This window comes from Rhizophagus irregularis, chromosome 32 (genome assembly GCF_026210795.1).
Source record: "Rhizophagus irregularis chromosome 32, complete sequence".
Classification (NCBI taxonomy): Eukaryota; Fungi; Glomeromycota; class Glomeromycetes; order Glomerales; family Glomeraceae; genus Rhizophagus; species Rhizophagus irregularis.
Window position 1 is genome coordinate 2,262,612 of NC_089460.1, and position 19,935 is coordinate 2,282,546.

Here is a 19,935-nt window from a genome sequence, read left to right on the forward strand (position 1 = left end):
AAAATGCTAAAATAATTTGGGATACCATAATTGAATTTGGAATTTTACATAATTATAGCGGCCTAAAATAATTTGGATGGCATATATAATTTACCGAAATTAACAATCTTTTTTTTTATTATCAATAAAAAAATAATTAATTAATATAAATTAAACTGTTAATTTTTATAATTTATAATTAAAAATATATAGATTATAGATAAAATAATAATTAATAAAAATAATAAATTAAATATAAATAATTATTAAAAAATAAAATATTGCGAAACTAATCAGATGATTTTTAGCCTGCATTATGCTTAATTTTGGCCGAAATTATACTTAATTTTGGCTAAAATATAACCTGAACCCTAAAACTAATATTTTAAAAATATTATCAATAAAAGTTAAAAAAAAAGGATAAGTTAAATTTAAAAAAAAAGTACTAATTTGCTCAAATATAAAATATGACTTTGTAAAATCAATACAATTTGCTAAAACAGTAAAACTCATAATTATGACTATTAATTAATTTTTAATATCAATTTGCTCTATTTAAAATTATTGAGTTTAACCTAATTTTCGATTGAATTTGCTTAAAACTTAAATATTGAGTTTAATATATATGCGATGCTTCCAAAAGACATTGAGTATATTTTAAAAGTATTTGTTGCATAAATTTGAATTAATATTGAAGTAAATATAAAGATAAGGAAATAAGGAAAGCGGCTTTATACTTATTAATATTAATATAAAGCAAAGCATAAATTACAGATGTGGTATATAGGGGGTAGGGAGGATGTACATCCGGTTACTTCTAAATAATTAGAGTAGGTGCTTGGTTAGCTGTCGCTCAACGGTAGGAGTGGCATTTCCACAACTTTAGTTGTAGTCTTTCCTTCGTATAGCTCGTGAACTGGCTATGCTGATGTCTCCTAAAACATAAAAAAAAAAAAAAAAAATACTATTAATATTAATAATATAAAATTTACTTCAGTTTTTTAAAATTTGAAAAAGCTATAATGTCTAAAATAAAATTTGCTATTATATATAAATATTGTAATACTAGAGATATGCTTCAGTAAAATCTATTCAATTTGTCATCTAATTTAATTAAAAAATGGATTATCTGGATTAAGAATGAATGGATTGCGAATAATCTGAATGGATTTATTAGATAATATTAGATATTTAAATTGATCAGATATTATACAAATAATCAGATTGACTGAATTGATCAAATAATCTGATCCAATCTGGTCTATTTTTTTAATATTATGCTTTTTTTTTAAAAAAAAAAACTTTTTTCTTTAAGAACAGAATTTGAACTTAAACTTAAACTTCAAAATTTAACTTAAATAGCTTGAATTAAATGTAAATTTCTTTGTTTTTCATCTTGAAAATATCACTAACGTTTCTATTATTCTATTTCTTTAAAAGACGCCGCCTGAATTTGAATTTTAAGCTTGTTATAAAGATGCATTTAGTAAATTTCTTTTATTTTTTGTTTTGAAAACATTACTAATGTTCTTTACTCCATTTCTTTAGAGAACTTTGCCTGAATCTAAATTTTGGCTTGGACTATAAAGGTAAATATAAATTACTTTATTTTTTGTCTTAGAAATATCACTAACATTCCTTTTACTCCATTTTTTTTAGGAACGCCTATCTGGATAACTGGATTTTTGTAAATAGAGTTTTTTTTATTACTATTAAGAATGTTGTTAACATTCCTTCTTCTTTTTTCTTTAAAAAATACCTGGTTTTTAACTTTGAACTGTAAAAGTAAGTTAGAAGTAAGGGTTTTCTTTTTTTTATCATTAGAAATGTTACTAATATTCCTTTTTTTTTTTCTTTAGAAGACATCTTTTTAAACTTAAATTTCAGCTTATTAAAAGGAAGTTTTTGTTGTTTTTATCATTAGAAATGTCATAAACATTTTTTTTTTTTTTTTAAAAGAGACTTGGATTTAGCATTGCTATAAAGGTAAGGAGAAAAAGATTTTTATTTATTTTTGTCATTAGAAGTACAGTGCATACAACTTAGTCACAACAAAAAAATTTTTAAGCAGCCAAATTTAAAATATCGATTATATCACATGATATATTAAACTTGCAATTTTATTGGCTAGATTTATATAGTTTAAATTATAATTCTTAATTTTAGCCAGATTTATACGGTAAGACAAATACCAGTGATGTAGGGTCGACCACCTGTGTGGTGTATGGTGATATTTAGCAGTGTGTAACAGCGTGTAAAATAAAGGGTGTGAACCATACACAGGTGATGATTAGCATTTCTACCCACTCCAAATCACGTGCTTTGGCCGTCGCGTTATTTATCACCTGTGTAAACTGTCACATAGGAGATCATACACTACACATCTCCTTAACCCTACACCACTCATCTCCATAGCACTCAGATTTATATAGCTAAAAGTAATTTTGGCCAGATTTATACATAATTTTGGTCGAATAAAGTGGTTAAATATTTAATTTAATAGTAAAATATTCTAATTTTGAATTGCTACTACTTTATTAAAAAACATTTTATAAAAAATTTAAACCTATAACTTTATTAAGCTTGTTTTGTTTTATCATTGTATAGTTATATTTTACATTTATCATTTTTTTTAAATGAGTAGTAATGATTTGAATTTCATCAATTTTAGTTATTGTGATTAAGTTGTATGCACTATTGGGTTAACAACCCTGAAGCAAAGGAATTATTTGAATTCCTTAATCTTTTTTTAAACTACCTGATCGTCATACACTTGGTGGTGAAATTTTACAAGATGCTATTTCCGAAGGAGATAAAGCAATGCAAATTGCATTAAAAGAGGATCCAATTGGCATAACTCTCACATTTGATGGCTGGACAAACATAAAAAATGAATAATTATTAGGTATTGTAATTATGACATCAGAGGGAAGACCTTATGTATGAAAAGCAGATGATACTTTACAGAAACTTTAAGTTTTCAAGTGATATCATTTCAATATCATTTCAATATCGATTTAATATCGTATCGATATTAAATCGATATTAAAATGATATTGAAATGATATCAAAATGATACCGTTAAGATAAACTTAACGATATCAAAGAATTTGTATTTTTTTGTTTTTATTAATAATTTTATCCCTTAAACTGTAAGCAATTGCGGGCAAATTTGCCCGCAATTTTACCAAATTTCAGCTCTCATCTAATTTTATGAAAAATAAAGCAATTTTAATAAAATTTTTTTCCAAAATAGTTTAAATTATATATTGTGCAGCAATTATTATTATTTATTAATTATATATTAGAAAATCGAAAATTACCCATTGGTCAAAAGTTGTATTTTAAGATAATCACAAAATTTTAAAAAACTTTGCACTTAACTTCAATGATTTCATTGATAATTAATTATAGCTATATAAAAGCTTAATAGAATATGTAGAATTTGGTATGAGAAACGACTTTTGTTAATATGATTTTTGATATTTAAAAGTAGGATTTTGACTTTATATAGAACCTTAATGAAAATTTTATTATGCATTTTAATTATATATTCATAATAATTGATTTTTTTTTATCTCTATTTTGTTTATTATAATGCAAAATTTTTATAAATATTCAAATAGAGAAAAAATATGGTAAGAAAAGTTTAAATTTTATTATATAAAAATTCCGATACTATTTTTGCGGGTTAATTTCCAATCTAATTTTAATGATCAACTGTATATCTAACTCATACAATTTATGGCCAGAATGTAGATCAATTTGGCTGCAAAATTATGTGACGATCTGGCCAAAATCAAAGAATTTTTTATAGCGTCATTTATTCTAATTTAGAAATTGTGGGCAAATTTGCCCGCAAAACAGTTTAAGGGATAATATATAGGCGAAAATTAAGAATCTCAAATAGAGATATTGTTTTTTTACCATATTTCACGCACCAATTTAATCTTTGTATTGGTAAAATATTTAAAGAATTCACAGATTTAAAAACAACGTTGAATCATGCAATTCAACTTGCTACTTATTTTAGAAATGCTAATAATAAGTTCTTTATAGCAAAATTACGTGATCAGAAAAGCTTTATGGTAAATATTATACAATTGCAGCTCTAAGGAAAACTCGGTGGAATAGTTATTATGAAGTATGTACAAGTCTTTTGAGAATTCAACAAGCTTTACAGGTAAATTTATAACTTAATGTTATTAAATTAAATGTAAATTAATTTTATTGATTATTAACTTAATTATTATTAGCTATTTGCAATTAATTTCAAACCACCATTTAATCAAACTCGAAAAAAAACAGATCAACCATGTATTAAAATAGAAATATTTGAAATTATCGATTCTAGCACAGGTCGAAAAGTGAAAAATCAGGCATCAATCAGTCACCAATCGGTCACCAATCAGGTACCTGATTGGTGACCGATTGGTGACTGATTGGCATTTTCGCCAAATACGAAGTCACCAATCAGGCAGGTTGCTAACTTTGATCCAGTGATCAGAAAAGAATGAAATATAGCTCATTGGAATCGTCTCAGCAAGACGAATCTAATGGTAGTAAAATCGCATTTCTAGGATTAATGGTTAATAAAAAATTAAATAAAATATAAATGATACATTTTTATTTTATATTTTACTTAATTTCTCATCAAGTATTAATCCTAGAAATGAGATTTTACTACCATTAGATTCGTCATGTTGAGACGATTCTAATGAGCTATATTTCATTCTTTTCTGATCACTGGATCAAAAGTTAGCAAACTGCCTGATTGGTGACGGTATTTGACGAAAATGCCAATTAGGCACCAATCAGCTACCTGATTGGTGACCGATTGGTGCCTGATTTTTCACTTTTCGACCTGTGTAGTACATTTTGGAACAACTTAAATATAATTGTAGAAGTGTTATATCCTTATTGTAAAATATTAAATATTCTTCAACAAGATAAAGCAAGATTATTTCAAGTTATACATGGTCTCGCATATCTTATTCAATTTTGGACTAATTATGAAGATACTCAACTTGTCGCAAAATTAATAATTAAATTAGAGAACAGGTGAAATGATTGGGAACAGTCTTTACTTTTACTGGCGTGCTTATTAGTACATCTTGAGTATAAGATAGTGATGCGCATCTTCTTTTTACGAAAAATTTCAGTTTCGTCACCAAGCTTAGTTTCGGTTTCGTCATTGACTAAACTATATAGTAATAATTTTTAAGTTTAAATATTAATTATATAAAATTATAGTTTTATTATAAAAATATATGAAATTATATTATACATATAATAGTTTTATAAATTCCTTTAAAAAATATTATATTTTAATATGAATTTATTATTTTTTTTTTTATAAGTAATTATTATAATTAAAAATCTATGGAAATCTATAAAAAATTCATGGAAATACTATGGAATATTGAATTTCAGCATTTCATCTTTTAATTTTAAATGTCTAAACTATTTCGGTTTAGTCAAATGACTAAATATTTCAGTTTTCATTAATCGAATGCTTTAAGTATAAAGACAAATCAATTCAAGGATACTAATATTAAGATTAATTATACTACATTTGGTAAATGACTCACTTACTATTATCAAGCATAGTTTGAAAAAGAATCTACCTGTATTTTACGTGAATTTGATGACTTTCGTTTAGAAAAATATCCATTTAATTATAATATATATAAGCAATTTAATGGAGATATTTGGGAATATTGGTATTTCACAGAAACATCTACAAATGAATTAGGCTTAGTTGCTTGTAGATTATTTGGAATTTGTGTAAATGCAGCTTCTGTGGAGCATCTTTGGAGTTGTATGGGTTTCTTACAGACAAATCGACGAAATCGTTTAAAGGTATTTTTATTTTTATTATAAATATTGAAATTTTTAATATTAAAATACTAATACTTTATTGTCTTTATATTTAGTCATCAAAAACTCTTACTATGAATAAATTAAAAGCAGATATTACATAGAAGCATCGGATTAATTCTAGTACTTCTTCTACTTTAATAACTCCACTTAGTATTATAAATGATGTTAACAAAAATAATACAAATGATAATGAAGAAATCAAAAAAAATAATGAACAAATTCCAGAAAATGAAATGGGGAGGATAAAAATAATGATTTAACTAATTTAGAAAATGAGTTTGGAGATTATTTACAAAAATGGGCAGAAATGTTAGAAGAAGAAAAGCTAACAAAAAATGAAGAATATGAAACAGATGAGTTAGATATATTTATAGAAACTAATAAAATTACTCATCCGGTAATTGATTCTGATGCCAAATGGAAATTAAAATCAATTTTTAAAGAATTAGAATTTCCTTTTTAATAAAATATCATAAAGAAAATAAAAAATGCCAATTTATAAATACAGTCAACTCCCTCAATAGTCACTCCCGTTATGGTCACATTCTACTATATAGTCACACCAGTTGAATGTTCAAAACACTTTATTATTAAAAACTATCCTATATAGTCACAATCTATCTATAGTCACTATCACACCTATCCTCAAAAATCTTATATTAAAAAGAACCGTTTATAATCACAGTTATATAAAGAATATATTAAATAACTTGGCATCTAATAATCGTACAAAGATGTATCATAGCTTGTTAGAATCGTCTCACTGAGATGAATCGAATGGTGGTAGTTTTATCCTTTTGAGATTACTGGCTGATGAGTTATTCAACAAAATGTTAAGCATCGGCATTATTATATTTCTTGATTTACGTTTACTGCGCCATTTAACATTTTGCTAAATTTCTCAGTACCTAGTGATTGAAAAAAGACGATTAATAGCTCGTTGGAATCGCCTCATCAAGACGAATCGAATGGTAGTAAGCTCATCTCTCTGTGATCAATATTGACGGAGTTACTACTTAAAAACCATTTAATATTTTTTAATTTCTGAAATTGATCTAGGGATTGGATTTCGATGTATTTTATACCATTAGAACCGTCTCATCAAGACGAATCGAATGGCGGTTAGATCGTCTCTCTAGGATCAATATTGGCAGAGTTATTACACAAAAACCATTAATATTTTTTTAATTTCGGAAATTAATCTAGTGATTGGATTTCGATGTATTTTATACCATTAGAACCGTCTCATCAAGACGAATCGAATGGCGGTAAGATCATCTCTCTATGATTAATATTGGCAGAGTTATGATACAATAAAGTTTTGAGTATAATTTTGGCTAAAATTATGTTAATTTTTGGCCGGAATTATGATATACTAATATAAGAAATTTTTTATATAGTCACATCTCTTTATAATCACCAAATATGGACTGTCCCAAATGTGTGACTATAAAGAGAGTTGACTGTACTAATAATTTAATTTTGCCAATTTATTTTTATTAAAATGCTTTTTTAAATTCAATTAAATAGTTAAAATTATTAAAAAGTAAAATTACATTTATATTATATAAACTTAAATGTCCCAAATGTCCTTGAACATTACAAGTCTTGTCCAAAGACTTGGACTGTTCTGGACTGTTCCATCTAAGGACATGTCCCAGTTCCATACCAACACTGATTTAATGGGTAATCATTTAGATGAGTCAAAAATCAATCAAGTCAAAAAATGATTAATTTTGCAAATCCAGAATTGAAATTACCTAGTCGAAAAGTACTAGCAGGTTGTATTCTGAATACAAATTCAGAACATATTAAAAAATCTTTAATTGATACTGCACAAAAAGATGAACTTGAAGTTACTGTATGTTTTGATGGATGAAAAAATGTCAATAAGTAAGAAATTATGGGATCAGTTTTAATTACTCTGATGGACAAGTTTTAGTATAGGAAAAAGAAGATATAAGTAGAAATCATGTTTAATAGGAGGAAATTAAAGAATTTACATTAAATTTTTTAAGTGATTTAGATAAACAGAATATCAAATACAATGCTGTAATTACTAATTCTGCATCTTTAAATCAAGCTGCAAGATATGTTAAATTGTTAATAGTAACTTTTTTTTTATAATTTACAGAAAATGATTAGCACTAGAGTGGCGAAACGTTTTTTTGGCCCCTATTTTGCCCATCAAGCTAACCTAATTGTTAGAGAAATCTTTAAAGAATCTCCTAATTTAATTATCGCTGTTTTCAATTTAGTGCGATCAGCTTGATCATGTAACCATATGATAATCGGATTTGATTTCTCCGATTTCCACCATTTTTTTTTAAACGCTTCTAATAAAACTTTTTCGTTATGTCTGATTTCCTCCAATTTCCTCACAATTTCATAAACATTTTACAATAAACTAGACACCTACAAATTTTCAGGTATAATATTTACTAAGTAAGAGCTGGTTTTCAAACAATAAAGTTACGCGTTTTTTTGAAGATTTCCTTCTAATTTTCTTTTTTCTCTTTTTGCGAAGTTTTTATGGCCAAAACTTTAGCTGAGGATCTCAAATGGCGTATAATACTCTTATATAATGATGGATACTCAAGAAAACAAATTGCAAAACTACTTTATATTGGAGAAACATTAGTGAATAAAGTAATAAATATATATGCAAAGTGGGGTTGTGTTGTAAACCCATGGAGACGTCTACCAGGAAAGAAAAAAGTTTTCAATAGAAGTAATATGAATGTAAGTATAATTAGAAATAGTAAACTGAACTGTTTGTATAAGAATATGTTGTATACTCATTATACAATTATATATTAGATATTGCGTGAAATTGTTAGTGAAAATGTTGATTATTATCTTGATGAATATATAGAAGTAATGCAAGTACGAACAGGAAAACGTGTCTCTGTTCCAACTTTATGGAGATCATTAGCTTATTGTGGTATTACTCGCAAAAAAGTAAATTTTTTGATTTTATAGAAACATTATAATAATTTTATAATAATACTAATTAATTTATCAATTTATAATTACTTTAGTTGCAGAAAGCTGCTGCTGAAAGAAATGAATTGTTGAGAAGTGCATTTATTGCATCTATAGGCCGTTATAGAATTGATCAATTGGTATTTATGGATGAATCATCAAAAGATGAGCGTACTTCAACGCGTTTATATGGTTATTCAAGAGTAAATTCAAGAGCATTAAAAAAAGTGGTTTTTGCGTTCGCGCAAAAGATATACTCTTTTACCTGCATTAACAGAACGAGGTATAATTGCTGTAGACATCATAGAAGGAAGTTGTACAAAACAAAGGTTTAAGGAATTTGTAATTTCACAAGTAGTAAGTGCTATTTATATATTATTAAAAAATTTATTATTTGTATTAATAACTAAATTATCAAACATTATATTATAGTTGCCACAAATGAACCCCTTTCCAAGTACAAATAGCGTTTTAGTTCTTGATAACGCTAAAATACACCATGATCAAGACCTTCTTGATTATTTGAGTACATTTGGAGTAAAAGTTAAATTTTTGCCTCCTTATTCACCCGATCTTAATCCCATAGAAACTGCTTTTTCTACAATTAAACAATTTTTACAAAGAAATAGATATTTTGTGGAAGTTAGTTATAATCCTATTTATCCTTTACTTATAGCTTGTTCTCAAATTACATCTCAAATGGCAAGAGGTTATTTTAGAGGAAGCGGATATTTTTAAAATAGAACTAAAAAATTTTTATAACGAAAAAAAATAGAATAAAAACAATAAAATAAAATTTCAATTTATTACTAAGATAATTTAAGAGTTTCAAAATTTTATTTATTTATAATTTTGAGCAGCTTCTCTAATAGTTTCAACATCTCCAATTGCAATTACTCCACAAGCTTCGAATTGTGCATCATTCAATTTATTTAAATGTTTAACTTTAATTCTTTGTTTTTCGAATCCCTCTAAAAATTTAAAATAATAATCTTCCGTTTTTTCTATCTCATCTATTTGATGCAAAAATTCGGCCATTGAAGGTATAGTTTGTTGAGATGATGGATGTGATGATGTCTGTTGAAATGATGGTTGTAATGGTGGTTGTTGGAATGATTGTTGTGATTGCGGTGGTTGGAAAAAATGTGGAGTGACTAATGCTTGTAAAATATTAGAAAAAAAAGGATTAATTGAATCTTGTATATTATTAGAAAATTGTGGTATAATGGATTGAGATCTATTTTTTGGTGGGTGTGTATATGCGAATGAAGGATGTGTTGGTGGTTCTTTAACCGTTGCAAGACCATTAAGCTAAAATATTTTAAAAAATCACGCGTTAATTAAACAATTTTAATAATCAATATTATAAATTAAATAACCAACCATTTCCGTAGCCCATGTTGAAAACATCATATTACTTATTTCAGTATAAGGTTCACGATCTTTTAGGCAATGTCTGTTATGCATAGGACACCAAGTTTCTTTTTGTAACTCTGTAACATTTTTTGCAATTCTTTGATCAAGTATGGAGATATCTGATATTTTTGGAACTTTATTATTGTTATTGGTCTTTGGAATTGATTCATCACAAATTGCTTCTTCGTTATCTGAATTAGATTCCTAATTAAAATTCCATATAAATGATATGTAAATTTTTTATTATATTTAGAAAAAAATTAATTATAACAAATAAAAATTTACCTTCTTTTTTCGTTTAACTAGCTTTTCCTTTTTTTCATGGTAATAAGAATAAGCACAACCTTCTTTGCAGCAGCAAGTTTAATATATTCTTGATTTAAAATTCTCAAAATCACATACATCTACTAATAGAGTACCCGCTCCTTGAGCTTTTTCTGATTTGAAAGAAACATTATAATCATTAGCATTAATTTCCTTATCTTTAAGAAGAGCCGTGATGTTATTTTGAATTGCAAATAAAAACTCATCCAACTCGGAGATTGTAACTGAGTAGTTCTTGGCTGGAAGAACGGTACCATCTGCTTGTTTGATAACAAGTTTGTAATTAACTTCCAATTCTAATTCAGCATCACTCTCATTTTCAGTTTCTGAATTATTATATTTAGATTCACTTTGAATTATTGTTGTAGAAATTTCGGAAGAGGTAGCTTCAAGATCAATTATTTTTGCAATATCAGTTCCTTTCGTTCCTCCTGTTTCTTTTTCTTCTGTATTTTCTGTTCCTTCTGTTAAATTTGATTTATTAGAAGAGTTAGAATTTTTAGAAGACAAACGTTGATAAGAACTATTGCATGTTGAGCAAAATGATAATTGAATGTTTTTTTTAAAATCATATCCGTATTGAAAGCATTCATTTTTACTTTTGATAAAGTTAAATTGTTTATGATTAGAAGAAGTAGGGTTAAACATTCTTGGATATGCAGTTTTAACTTGAACTGTTCTATTTGTTCTAGTTGGTTTAACTGTTTTTTTACATTTACATATATCCTTTTCTAAGTTTATTCCGCAATATAAACATTTTTGACATCCAAAACACGTTCCAATTTTATACTTTTTTTTCTTTTCTTTTACCATTTTTTTCGTGTCAAAAAATTGCAAAGCGTGAAACTAGATTATCTAATTTATGAAATTCCAAATTTTATTGGCTATCAATGTTGATCATCACGTGAAATGTGAAAACCGATTTCCTTAGCATCATGCAGCTGAAAAATTGGCTGATCGCACTAAATTGAAAACAGCGATAATACATCTGAAAAGGCCATTTAAATTATTACATACCTTAACAGATCAGTTTACTTTATGGCTAGATTATGTGATGAGCAAAAAATCAAATATAATAAATATCTTACTCTTCTTCTTCTATGTGTTACACATTGGAATTCTCATTATCATTGCTATTTCAGTTTAATACGAACAAAGGCAGCTTTAAAGGTATGTAAAAATTTAAAATACCTAATAAAATTAGCTTTTAATTTTATTTTTTTATACACATGCATATTTTTTTTAGGTACTTATTTCAAAATATGCTTCTGAAGAATTTGATCAAGAAGATGAAGCAATTTACCATTTTGATGATGAAACGTGAAATAATAAAACTTTGCCGCTTGATATCTGCAAAACTATTGATAATAATATTTGGTAGAAAGAAATTAAGCAATTAGAAAAGCTTCTATATACTTTTTGTGGAGTGTTAAACAAATTACAAGCAGAAAATACTCGTCTCCATGATATACTTCATGGATTTGCTTATTTTTACAAAATGTGGCAAGAATATTCTGATCAAGATTTAAGTAAAAAATGGTTACGCATTTAGAAAAATAATGGGATATTTGGGAACAGCCCTTATTATTAATTTCTTTTCTTCTCCACCCTGAATATCGAAATAATCTTTTTATTCAACGTAATCAATCAATTTCTTTTGCTTAATTGAGTGAATGGATGATTTACTATTTCTGTGCTTGATTTAAATGATTACTTACCTCACTATTGGGAGAGTTGCAGAATTATCGAAAACAAGATTTTCCATTTAATAATATGTCATTGAAACAATTTTGTAATGGTGTACTTGGGTTTTGGGATTTTACATCTGCTTATGCATCAGATTTAAGTGCATTTTCTACTAAAATATATGCTATTTGTATTAATACTGCCTCAGTTGAAAGACTTTTTTCTTCCATGGGCTTTTTTCATACGAATAAAAGAAACCGCTTGGATGTATGAAATTTACCTTAAATTTTTATTTATTGATATTTTTTTTAGCATATTTAATCATTTGGCTTTCTTAACTGTTATAACTTATAATGTTATTACAGTCAGAAAAAGTTCTTGCTATGAGTCAAATAAAGGGAGAATTTCAACGGCAAAAACGACTGAAAAATATTATGAGTGCAAATAAAAAACTCAAAGATACAAACATTGCAATTCCAGTTGTTCAAGAACAGCAAGATGATGACCAATTTAATGTATCTGATAATGATAATGATTTTTTAAATCAATCTTCTGAAGATTTGGAACAAGATATTGAATTACCTTGTGAATGGAGAAATTTAATTAATGAATGGATTGAAATGGTAGAAGATGAGGAATCAGAAATTCTAAATCAGGAGGATGAAGAAAATGATGAGATAGCACCACTTATTGGTCGCACTATGGATTTAAACGAGATTTTACAAAAGAAACATCCACTTATCAGTAAAAGAGCCAAGTGGAAGTTAGATGATATTTTTGATTTTGAAAAAATTCAGCCTCCTACATATTTGTTCAATTTTTAATCTTTTTTTTAATTTAATTATTTAATTATTTAATTAATTTGTAGATGAAACGGAATAAAATCAATAAATTGATTACAATTGGTCGGGAAAATATCCAATGAAATAATTTGTATTTACTGTAAATAGGCAGATTTAATGTTGATCAACTGCGTACTAGTAATATTTTTTTAAATAAAATTAAATAAAAATCAATTGGTTGACCATCATCACGCGTACAATAGACGCAGTGAAATTACTCACATGAATCTCATCACATGCAACGGCACAGCAAAAGTCTGGCGCAGTATATCAAACGTAATAAGCATCTTCACGTGCCGAATTATTGAAACTTTACGCAGTATCGTTCTGGCGATAACGCAGAGCAATCAATTCCTTGCATATGAGGCAGAATGGAATGTTGTGAAAATGAATCGTAGTGGTAAGTGTGAATCAAAAATATTATTTTTTTACCTCAGTTGCTAATCTCCCGAATTTATGCTGTAGATTCCGAAATTACTTAATCTCGGAGAAGTTTTCTTGCGGGGAATAATCTTTTATATAGTCTGTGCGGGTGGGAGTGATATAGATAGACGAAAATTCTGTAGATATGTGTGGGAAAATTTATTTCGGAAATCTAGTATAATAAAAGAGTGTTGGGGTGAGAATCTCGTAGTTAGCAATAGTGATAGAAATAAATTAGATGTAGAAGTTTATAAAAAGTCTGAGAGAGCAAAGAAATAACTTGATGCTGGGACTCGCATTAAAAAATGGCCTAGGATCCGCGTACTCCCTCCCTCTTTGATAGCATCTAATAAAGTTTAGCAATACATTAAATAAATAAATGCCAATATTTTCATTGTTTGCCACGTTTTTATTTTTTTTTTGTACGTCGGAAAAATTTAATCGGAAAAAGCTGTAGACTAAGAGTCCAGCTTGCGCTAACGTCACACTGCCGTAAAAGCATCCTTGTTAGACGAAGAGTCCCAGCCTGCCGAACGAAGAGTTCATCACTGGGGACTAAGAGTCCCAGCTTGCTGCTGTTCAGACATGACGTTTCAAGCAATGAATTGGAAAACTGTTACATAAAATCGACATGCCCAGTCACGTGTTCCGGTGACGCTAAACCGATTACAAATCCTGGTATAGTTTGACGATGAAATATTATTCTGTATAAATTCGATTTTACATTTATTCCATTATTATTCCACAAAATAAGAACGATACACTAAAAAAAATTTTTTTAACTCCATTTAAGAATGGCTCATCCAATTAACGCTTTATTGTCCTTTTATCATGTTACCGAGGTCGAAGAATGGACGTGTGATAATTTGGTGAAGTATTATCGTAAAAAAATGGAACAGAAAGATTGGAAGACAGTATTGGACTGGATTAAAAAGGATAACAAGTTCTGATTCTGAGTTCGAAGCGAGCCGTAGAGAAAAAGCGAAAGAAATTATAAATAAATGGAAGGTAATTAATTGGATTCGACGAATTAAGAGCTAGTCTTTTTCCTGGTATAAATACATTTGGTTACGAAATGTTTCTCGCAAGTATAATGATTTGAAATCTTGTTTTTCAAGGAATGGACTAGATCGTACAGCGCCTTTATAGGAAAGGACAGCACTCGCATGAATATGCGGGTAGGTTCTTATAGTCTGAAGTTTATATGATAAAGGATAAATTAATAATTTTTGTCAATTAGGTAAGGACTATAAGTTCTATAAGTCAGGTCAACAATCTCACCGGAGATTCAGCACAAAATTTCGACAATTGTCGTATAACTTCGGGAAAACGAGATAGAGAAGAAACGGAAAGAGCCTCACCTCGATTAAATAAGGTGAGATCATCACAATCTATAAAATGCGATATCATGATTTATTTATGAACATTGATTTTCAAATTTCAGAAGGCGTTTTCTAGTGGAAGTTCAATGGAAGGACCAGATATTCGGAACTATTTCTCGGGGACTCGTTCGATCTCGGACCCTGAAGGTCTCAACCACAAGATCTCGACGAACAACTTGAGGCTGATCTTGGAAAATTTCAACCTATTACTAACAATGAAAAACTCAACCAGGTATGAAAAACAGGTTTACTACTAAGCATGGGTTATTATAATTTTTAGGGGGTATTAAGCACGCTGTGCTTTTTCTTTTGCATTAATCACAGAGCAAAACAAGAGCTGATAGCCAAAAACCTGCTAACAAAGCACCGACATATTATACTAATACTGTATGTTAATTTTTTTAAAATACTGCCAAGTTTACTTATATCATATTTTTTTTTTTAACATCGTTGTTATTTAGGTTAAGGGCGGGAAAAAAATCAATACTGAAAAAGAAATTTTTTTAGAGTTAAGGAGTTGACAGATTTACCCACTCATTAAGCTTTCAATGTTAGAAGCTGAGGAGCTATACAGTCAAATAGCTTGTGGTATCAATATAACAGCAAGTCTTCCTGACGGTGTTAAGCAATATCTTGAAAGAATACTTGATGGTGATATTAAAAATGCGTTGGGCAGGTTGGATCAACCGCTTATTAATCCAAAGAAGTTTCCCGTCATTTCATTCTATACTACCATTATGGCGGTTTGCAAGATGATTGTAATGAAAAAACATGGTCTACTCAAACTATTTACCGACTACTAGACTTATTTTCGGTTTTTTTTAGCAAAATTGTATCAGGAAAAGAATTGTATGTATTATATGCATTTTCCCCTTTCTTTTTAATGATATCTTTTATAATTTTATGTTTTTATTGGTTATAGTGGCGAAATTGATAATGAGGCCCATAATGATAGGACATACAATATCAACTATGATCAAAAGCCATCTAATAGTGGATGTGTCCCTAAAAACGATGCAGTTATATATCAAGACAAGTCAGCAACTATTATATACGAACAATCTTATAGCCCAAAAGAATACACATTTTCACATTATCTTGGAGATTTTTCTAAGCTTGCACGTAATAGTGTTGATGATTTAAATTACTATTTCACACGATATGCCAATTGTACTACTGCCACTGCAAAGACCTTTAAATCCGTGAGTATTCATGGATACAGTAAGTATTTTTTTGTACACATGATGTATTCTTTTATTTACATACTGGCTAGCTAAGTTTTGTCTTTTTTTAGAATATAATGTTTCGGTATATGTAACAGATATTATCCGTATTAAAACATACAGAATTTACGAGGTATTTAGTTTTAGAATACCTACATCTTATTCTGAAGGATGGAATTTATTTGATATTGCGAAATTCGGTGCCCTCTTGGAGGTATTACATTATTTTCTAGCATAAAATATCTCATTTAAGATTTATTCGGTTGATCAACTATTCTATTTTCTATTATAGGAGCTCCTTATTAATCGGCAAGATGTAAAGAGTAAGATGTCAAAGGAAAATGTTTTAAACAATAACGAAACTGATCGTGTACAGAATTGGATAAGTGTACCAAACAACTCTCCCTCAAAAAATAACAAAAAAATAACGGACTATATTTTATATAAAAATTATACAAATGCCATAATGCCTTTATCTTACATACGCCAGCCTTTTGCCAGTCTTCGGGGTCGGAAAAACAATATATTTTTCTTGATGATTACTATATCACAATAATAACACGAAGGAAATAGGATTAAAAAAGTGTATGTAACTGCTTTATGTAATGTGTAGATATATTGATAAAAACTTTTACTAGCATATAAGGTGTGGTGTTTTCATATGATTTTAGCTGTATATGACGAATATATATCTACTTCCTGATTGTAGGAAGCTGTTGATGTCTTAGAATCATGCGTATAAGAGCGATCAGGCACATCCTTGTTACTCTGCGAATCAATTTACATTGCATGTGAATATAAAATTAGCATATGTCTCTATATAAATCCTCAGGCCTGCAATATTCCCATACCCTTCATCCCCGGCTAAGTAAAAATGAATTCGGATTTAGTAGAGTATAATCTTGCTAAATCAGCTATAAATCAATAAAATCAATAAAAATCAGTATATTGCATATAATCATTACACAGCACTTCGGCTAAATATGGTATATTCTGATCCCTATATACATTTAAGTGTAGCTGATTCACATATTAACTATGATCTTCCTAGAATGCGTGGGAATGAGACTCCATCAGATTGGAAAGATCGAATTTGGAACACATTAATGGTATATAAAAAAAATCATCTTTTAACTGATTATAATAAGAGATATCTTATTGCAAGAAAACAAACATATTTATTATATCAGTGTAATGTTTGGTTCAGAGTAAATATAGGAATATGCTATTCTTGTAATCAGCTCGTCTATTCCAAATTAGGAAGCGGGTATGAGTATTTCCATGCATTCTTTATGGATAAGCATTGGCGTACAAATTGTACTGGAAATGAATATTGCTTCGAAGACTACATAAAGCTGAAAAATAATCCTCCACTTTGCTATTTCACAAAGAAGGTAATCTGTTGATATGAGATGTGGTTGGAGTCCTGGTTAATAAGTCAAATTTTTTACCACCATGAAAATTAAATATTTCTGCGAAATTTTACTAACAATTAAGCAAATAAACACTTCAAATTAGATTTTTTCACTATAAAGTTTAATATAAATGAAAAATTTTTTTATTAAAAACCCTGGCATTATTGATTTTAAGGAAAATGTATCAAATAGGATTAGATGTATCAGGCAAAAGCATAAGGTGCAAAGTAATGTAAACACTACGCCTATAACCAGCAAAAAAATATCTGTATGAACAATACTTTCTTAACTCCTTTTCTGAAAAAGCCTGTCCAATATCAGAGTTACTATTCCCAAAGGGAATCTTGAATGGATAAGCCATATTCATTGACCCCTCTTCCTTTGCCACCAAAGCCTGTTGCATTAATGGGCGGTCTTGAGAGATACCCTATGCAATGTAGTGCAAGTGCACCTGAGATTAGAAATCTTTGGAACAACCGATCAAATATTCCTAATATTTCTAGCAGGACTAGTTTGGGCAATCTTGCTGAAGCATATTTTGATTCTGTATGGGAGATAGACTTAATATCTTTCAACTGAATATTAGCATTATGTATTTTAATTATATTTAGCCAAATATAACTTATACTTTATTTTTTTGTGAAATGAATAGCTATATAATCTGCATGCATGATCACCTAGTATAATCACTATGCATATACATGTAAATATAAAATTAGCTTAGCCTGAGAAAGGACATATATAAATCCCAATCGAATAAAATGAATTTGTATTTACTAGTGTGTAGTCTTACTAGACCGGTTACAAATCAATAAAACCACTATAAATTATTAAAACTGCTTAACCAGCAAATCCGTATAAATTTTAAAATATGTTATTCATTAGTATAAGTTACTAAAGAGTTGCTAAAAACACTATAAATCATTAAATATAGTATTTTTTATGTATAGTAAAGATAATGTATATTTTTTATATTAAATAAATAACCCTAATTTCTAATTATCATAGTCAATTATTAAATTATTTATATCGTACTTTATCTATCAAAGTAGCAACTATGTTAATAATTACTAAAATTTGCTTTGATGAATATCACTAAATTTTGTACATCTTATCTTAGAATCGGTATAAATTATTTTTATAAAGATATGTAAATCGGCATGTTCAATATATCAGCATGTTTATACATGTATCGACATACATATATTAATATCATCCATAGATATTTTATAATAGGCATGTTTATACTAATATTGGCACACTTTATTAAAAATTGCCAAAATCTGATTTTTCTTCATTTGACTTATGTTAGATGTATTGTATGTTTTTTCACCTTTATATACTACTTCAGTAATTAAAGATTCTATCATTGTTGAAATTATTTTAGAATTAAATATTGCAAATCGATTAATTGGAATTACCAGTGATAATAAAGCAAAAATATTAGCTGCAACTTAACAAATTAAAGAAACTCTTAATTTATTACTAGAATTTCGCTATTATCACTATACAGCACATGTATTAAATCTGGTTGTTAAGGCAACCCTTAATACAAGTATCATTTCAAATTGTGTTAAAAAGTTATATGCATTTATTAGTACAGTAAAAATATTTTTGAATTAAAAAAATTAAATTTAAAGTACCGCTTTTAGATTGTGCTATGAGATGGAACTATACTTTCTATATGATATTAGAAATTAAGTTTCTTTTGGTTCATTTAGTATCAAATCTTTTAGTAAGGAAAAGTGAAATGTATTCACTATTTTAGCAGATTTATTGGCTTCTTTTACATCAGTAACAAAGGTGATATCTGCTTCTAACTACTCAACTATTGGTGAAGTTAAATTACTTTTTAAAGGTATTAGAGTTCATTTAAATTATCTTTAAGGTGAAGATTTTATTTTACAAAACCAAATAGATGAAATGAAATATATTTTTACAAATTATTTTAATGAAATAAATGAGGCATTATATGTTTCAGTTTTTTTTGATCCTTACTATAAAAAATTAGCATATAGCAATATGTCTCAAAATGACATTCTTGAACTAATTTGTAAAGTAATAGCCAATTATAAAAAATCAACTGATAATACTTTTATACTATCTTAACTTATTCAGATTTCATAGCATCAGCTAATAAATTTATCTTCAACTGAAATATGAAATTTTTTTTGCAATTTGTTAATACCAAATCAAACTCCACTACTTATTTCAAATGAATTGGAACTTTATTTTAATTCCAATTCACCAGGTGATAAAATCCCTTTAGAATAGTGGAAAAACTATACTATGAAATGCCCAATATTATTAAGAATAACGCAAGATTACTTAGCAATAATGCCAACTTCTGTTTCTTGTGAACAGTTTTTATTGCAGG

General features: G+C 27.9%; 6 protein-coding genes across 6 annotated transcripts; 5 read left to right on the plus strand and 1 right to left on the minus strand.

The window, feature by feature from the left end:
• Window positions 1-7,588: 7,588 nt before the first annotated feature.
• OCT59_023279 (uncharacterized protein) lies at window positions 7,589-9,136 on the plus strand (the record flags this gene model as incomplete). Its single annotated transcript, XM_066131948.1, has 5 exons — window positions 7,589-7,723; window positions 7,846-7,971; window positions 8,683-8,823; window positions 8,904-9,050; window positions 9,125-9,136. The coding sequence occupies 5 exons, from the start codon at window positions 7,589-7,591 to the stop codon at window positions 9,134-9,136; spliced, it is 561 nt and encodes a 186-aa protein (XP_066006661.1).
• Window positions 9,137-9,687: 551 nt separating this feature from the next.
• Window positions 9,688-11,400, minus strand: OCT59_023280 (uncharacterized protein; the record flags this gene model as incomplete). The annotated part of the gene is made up of 3 exons (XM_066131949.1): window positions 9,688-10,158; window positions 10,231-10,467; window positions 10,666-11,400. 3 exons carry the CDS (start codon window positions 11,398-11,400, stop codon window positions 9,688-9,690), a joined length of 1,443 nt encoding a protein of 480 aa, XP_066006662.1.
• A 225-nt stretch (window positions 11,401-11,625) lies between these two features.
• OCT59_023281 (uncharacterized protein) lies at window positions 11,626-11,911 on the plus strand (the record flags this gene model as incomplete). The annotated part of the gene is made up of 2 exons (XM_025328036.1): window positions 11,626-11,757; window positions 11,834-11,911. 2 exons carry the CDS (start codon window positions 11,626-11,628, stop codon window positions 11,909-11,911), a joined length of 210 nt encoding a protein of 69 aa, XP_025168457.1.
• A 2,421-nt stretch (window positions 11,912-14,332) lies between these two features.
• Window positions 14,333-15,427, plus strand: OCT59_023282 (uncharacterized protein; the record flags this gene model as incomplete). The annotated part of the gene is made up of 7 exons (XM_066131950.1): window positions 14,333-14,412; window positions 14,474-14,546; window positions 14,657-14,716; window positions 14,779-14,913; window positions 14,983-15,152; window positions 15,245-15,307; window positions 15,382-15,427. 7 exons carry the CDS (start codon window positions 14,333-14,335, stop codon window positions 15,425-15,427), a joined length of 627 nt encoding a protein of 208 aa, XP_066006663.1.
• A 41-nt stretch (window positions 15,428-15,468) lies between these two features.
• On the plus strand, window positions 15,469-16,699 carry OCT59_023283 (uncharacterized protein; the record flags this gene model as incomplete). The annotated part of the gene is made up of 5 exons (XM_066131951.1): window positions 15,469-15,596; window positions 15,746-15,769; window positions 15,843-16,141; window positions 16,215-16,357; window positions 16,436-16,699. The coding sequence occupies 5 exons, from the start codon at window positions 15,469-15,471 to the stop codon at window positions 16,697-16,699; spliced, it is 858 nt and encodes a 285-aa protein (XP_066006664.1).
• A 1,207-nt stretch (window positions 16,700-17,906) lies between these two features.
• On the plus strand, window positions 17,907-18,137 carry OCT59_023284 (uncharacterized protein; the record flags this gene model as incomplete). The annotated part of the gene is made up of 1 exon (XM_066131952.1): window positions 17,907-18,137. The coding sequence occupies one exon, from the start codon at window positions 17,907-17,909 to the stop codon at window positions 18,135-18,137; it is 231 nt and encodes a 76-aa protein (XP_066006665.1).
• Window positions 18,138-19,935: the final 1,798 nt, after the last annotated feature.